Source organism: Haliotis rubra, unplaced genomic scaffold (assembly GCF_003918875.1).
Source record: "Haliotis rubra isolate DU_JTF1 unplaced genomic scaffold, ASM391887v1 Scf9, whole genome shotgun sequence".
Classification (NCBI taxonomy): Eukaryota; Metazoa; Mollusca; class Gastropoda; order Lepetellida; family Haliotidae; genus Haliotis; species Haliotis rubra.
Window position 1 is genome coordinate 4958034 of NW_025767634.1, and position 3120 is coordinate 4961153.

Genomic DNA, 3120 nt, shown 5'->3' on the forward strand with positions numbered 1-3120 from the left:
ATTTATGGCTAGATTATCTAACATTGCTAATATCTGAGGGGATGGTGTAAATCCAGCTAGGGTCCATGCAGGAAGCAAATGTACTGTTAGTCCCCATGGTCCCTAGTATGGTGATCTACCTTCAGTTGTTGGCAATATATAGCCTGTTTTTACCTTGTATTGTCATCTATAGTTAGACTGTTTTAGTTTTGATTGCTAGTTTTAAATTCGAATCTGTGATAATCTAGTTATTTTACTGTCCTTCGTTGACAGGTTTTTATAGTTTGCCATTGCTTATTATCCATAAAATTAATTGTTCTCGTCACGATATGGCTGAAATATTGCCGATGTGACGTTAAATTTTAACTCACTCACTCACTCACAGTCATGCATGCGATTCTATAGTGTATGGTTTTGTGTTAGAGATATTTTGCAAAATCGATCATGAAAACTGACAGTACGTATATATGAAAATTATCAAATATCAAAGAACTGGTCTTTTAGTGGGCACAGTACTTGTACATACTACACACCTTTACAAACTATGGCCCCAATGAACCGCTGCCACCAGTCATTACCAGGAGTTGCGTCAATGTAGGTGAGGGTCTTGATACTGTCGGGTACAAAGCAACGCTTCACCATCACAGGCACCACCAGCAGCTGGCTCTCCTCCATGCTCAGGATCATCCCCATCTCAATCTCAAACATGCACCAGTGACTCTGTATGAAGTCTGGAGACAGCACCAACACCGTCTTCTCCGACAGCCGGATGTGTTCGGTGATGTTTTCGATGATACGCTTACCTCCGTGAAAGTCTCTCTCGTGCATGCTGCATCTGAAGCCCATCTCTGGCGACTCCAGACGTCTGGTGACCTCCTCCACCCACTCTCTGTCGGAGATTTCATAGGAGAAAGAAGACGTGGTACCTCTTTCCTTCAGATAGCGGAGGAGCAACACTTGTGCAGTGTGTTGAAGCCTGTGGTTTTACGCCGCTTTTAGCAATATTCCAGTAAACATCACGGCGGGGGACACCAGAAATGGGCTTCACACATTGTGCCCATGTGGGGAATCGAACCGGGGCTTCGGCGACGAGCCAACGCTTTAACCACTAGGCTACTACCCACCGCTCCTCTTTTTAGAAGCATTTAATTTCCCCTTGTGTTTATTTCATGATACCCCTCTTTCATTGAACACCTGGTACCATCGACATTTGATACTGATTCAATAACACATGATAGTCGACTCTGTCTTTGGTGGAGATTTCTACTTTATGGAAATCAATCTTGTATTTATTCCCCAAAGCGCATTATATGCCCTTCATAAACGAAGAAATATGCATGTAAGAAACTACGGTTACCACTTCACCCATATCCCAGGAAACATAGGATGTCTAACGTCTTACCTGCTCTAAAAGATGGAACAGGTCTCGGGGGAGTGCATAATCTTCGATACTGGCAGAGGGTGTAGTGGCCATCGTGACGAGCGGAAGTAGATACGCTGTCAAGGTCACTGAGATCCTGATTACTGTATGTTGATGCTGAACGAATGGGGATACGTCTTGGGAATGTCCAAAGGAACTGCATCAGCAGTCGTCGCATCAGGAGAAAAAACGACTTTTCTCACAGTTGGTTCGTGTTCTTCTTCGTGTTCTTTCAATCTGTCGATCTGGACATTCGTGCTGAGAGACGTGTCGTCCCTGAAGTCGATGCCCGTCGTTGTAATGTCGTCACCGGGGCTTCTTAACATCAACACCACATCCAGCTAATTCATCCAGAGATGGACCCCGAAGAGGCTGTGGAAGGTGATACGGGGATTCTTGGATGGATCCATCATCCTCTGGTTCTGATAGCAGAGGAGTAGTGTCCATCGTAGCGCACGAAGGAGAACCAGTCTTATTTACTGTTGGCCAGAATCGTTTAATAGCTTTGAAAAGTAAACAATTTAGTCTTATTCTGTAACCATCTAATGTCTTCCATTATTTACTTTGTGAATGTATTGACTGTTTCATACCTCATTTTTTATCATTAAATAATCGAATTTCATGCAATATTTTGACTTAACAAGGTTAGGAGGATTTTGATTGAATGACCTCCTTCTCTGGCTTTACGAAATGCAAAAACACACAAAACGATCCCATGGTACCAAAAGATCTGTTTGTACTTCCGTTCTAATAACATTGACCTTCATTCTCGGCCAATACCCTACAGAAAAACTTCAAACAGCAAGCATGGCAAATTATCATAAAGTCAACATGGCAAATATCGTCTTTTCAAATCAATTTCTTTCAAGCAACATATTCCTCATACCCGTGGTTAGAAAGGACTATTCAGAATTTAGGATATTGCCTGCGATGTCATAAATATAAGTGGCTTCAAAATAAAGGGTCCCAGCTGATAAATTTCTTCATTTCAGGTATATATAGCAACCTCTTTCACAATATAGTGTCATTCAATCTTTTCTACAAATAACTGACAATGTTTCAAAATTGAGCATCGATACATTTATATAAAGAGTTTTCTCATGGTACATGGATGACAGCTTGATTAAACATTAAAGGCAATGTGTTTAATTAAAAGTGGCAACAGTTCTTTCATATGATAGTATTCTTCAGTTTTCGCATATTTAAAGCATCTGTGGTCCCTCTGGACCAATTAAAAGGTAATTTTACCCAAAGTATGGTTTTCCAGATTTATCATATACTGTATATATATCATTTGAAGATCATATAAACGTTTGGATGGCACTGTATGTATGAAAAGCCATTACAAGGAAACAAAAGTCGGCACTTTCCATCTACAGATCAGCAAAATCCCTGTTCAACAGTAACAGTCCGTGCTGTACAAATTATCAACAATACCAAATATATCTAAGATACTGTTGAACTATCATTAAAATCACACCAATATAACAAACGAAGCTCTTAAATGTATCCATTCTGAAGAAATAAACAAAGCAAAACAAATCATATATTGAGTATGAAAAAAAAAAGAATAATGAATTTGTCCAGGGGTAGTTAAAGATACCTTCTATGCTTCCTGAAAGAGAAAGGTGAGTCAGTCCTGTCACCATAATGCAAGCATCATTTCTACATATCATTTATTATCTCTTTTCTTACTTGTCAAAGTGCATTCCCAGCTTACG

The 3120-nt window shown here is 40.0% G+C and overlaps 1 protein-coding gene across 1 annotated transcript; it reads right to left on the reverse strand.

Moving 5' to 3' along the window:
• Nucleotides 1–504: 504 nt before the first annotated feature.
• On the reverse strand, nt 505–1453 carry LOC124263909 (toll-like receptor 2 type-2). The gene is made up of 2 exons (XM_046698637.1): nt 1382–1453; nt 505–912 (listed from the first exon to the last, which is right to left on the reverse strand). Exons 1-2 carry the CDS (start codon nt 1451–1453, stop codon nt 505–507), a joined length of 480 nt encoding a protein of 159 aa, XP_046554593.1.
• Between the last annotated feature and the right edge of the window lie 1667 nt (nt 1454–3120).

What these genes read in the sequence shown, in the direction of transcription:
- LOC124263909 (XM_046698637.1), bottom strand. Translation starts at nt 1,453, where the DNA reads ATGGCCACTACACCCTCTGCCAGTATCGAAGATTATGCACTCCCCCGA. An exon ending in TGTTCCATCTTTTAGAGCAG is followed by an intron (nt 913 to 1,381) that starts GTAAGACGTTAG and finishes CGCTATCTGAAG; the next exon opens with GAAAGAGGTACCACGTCTTC.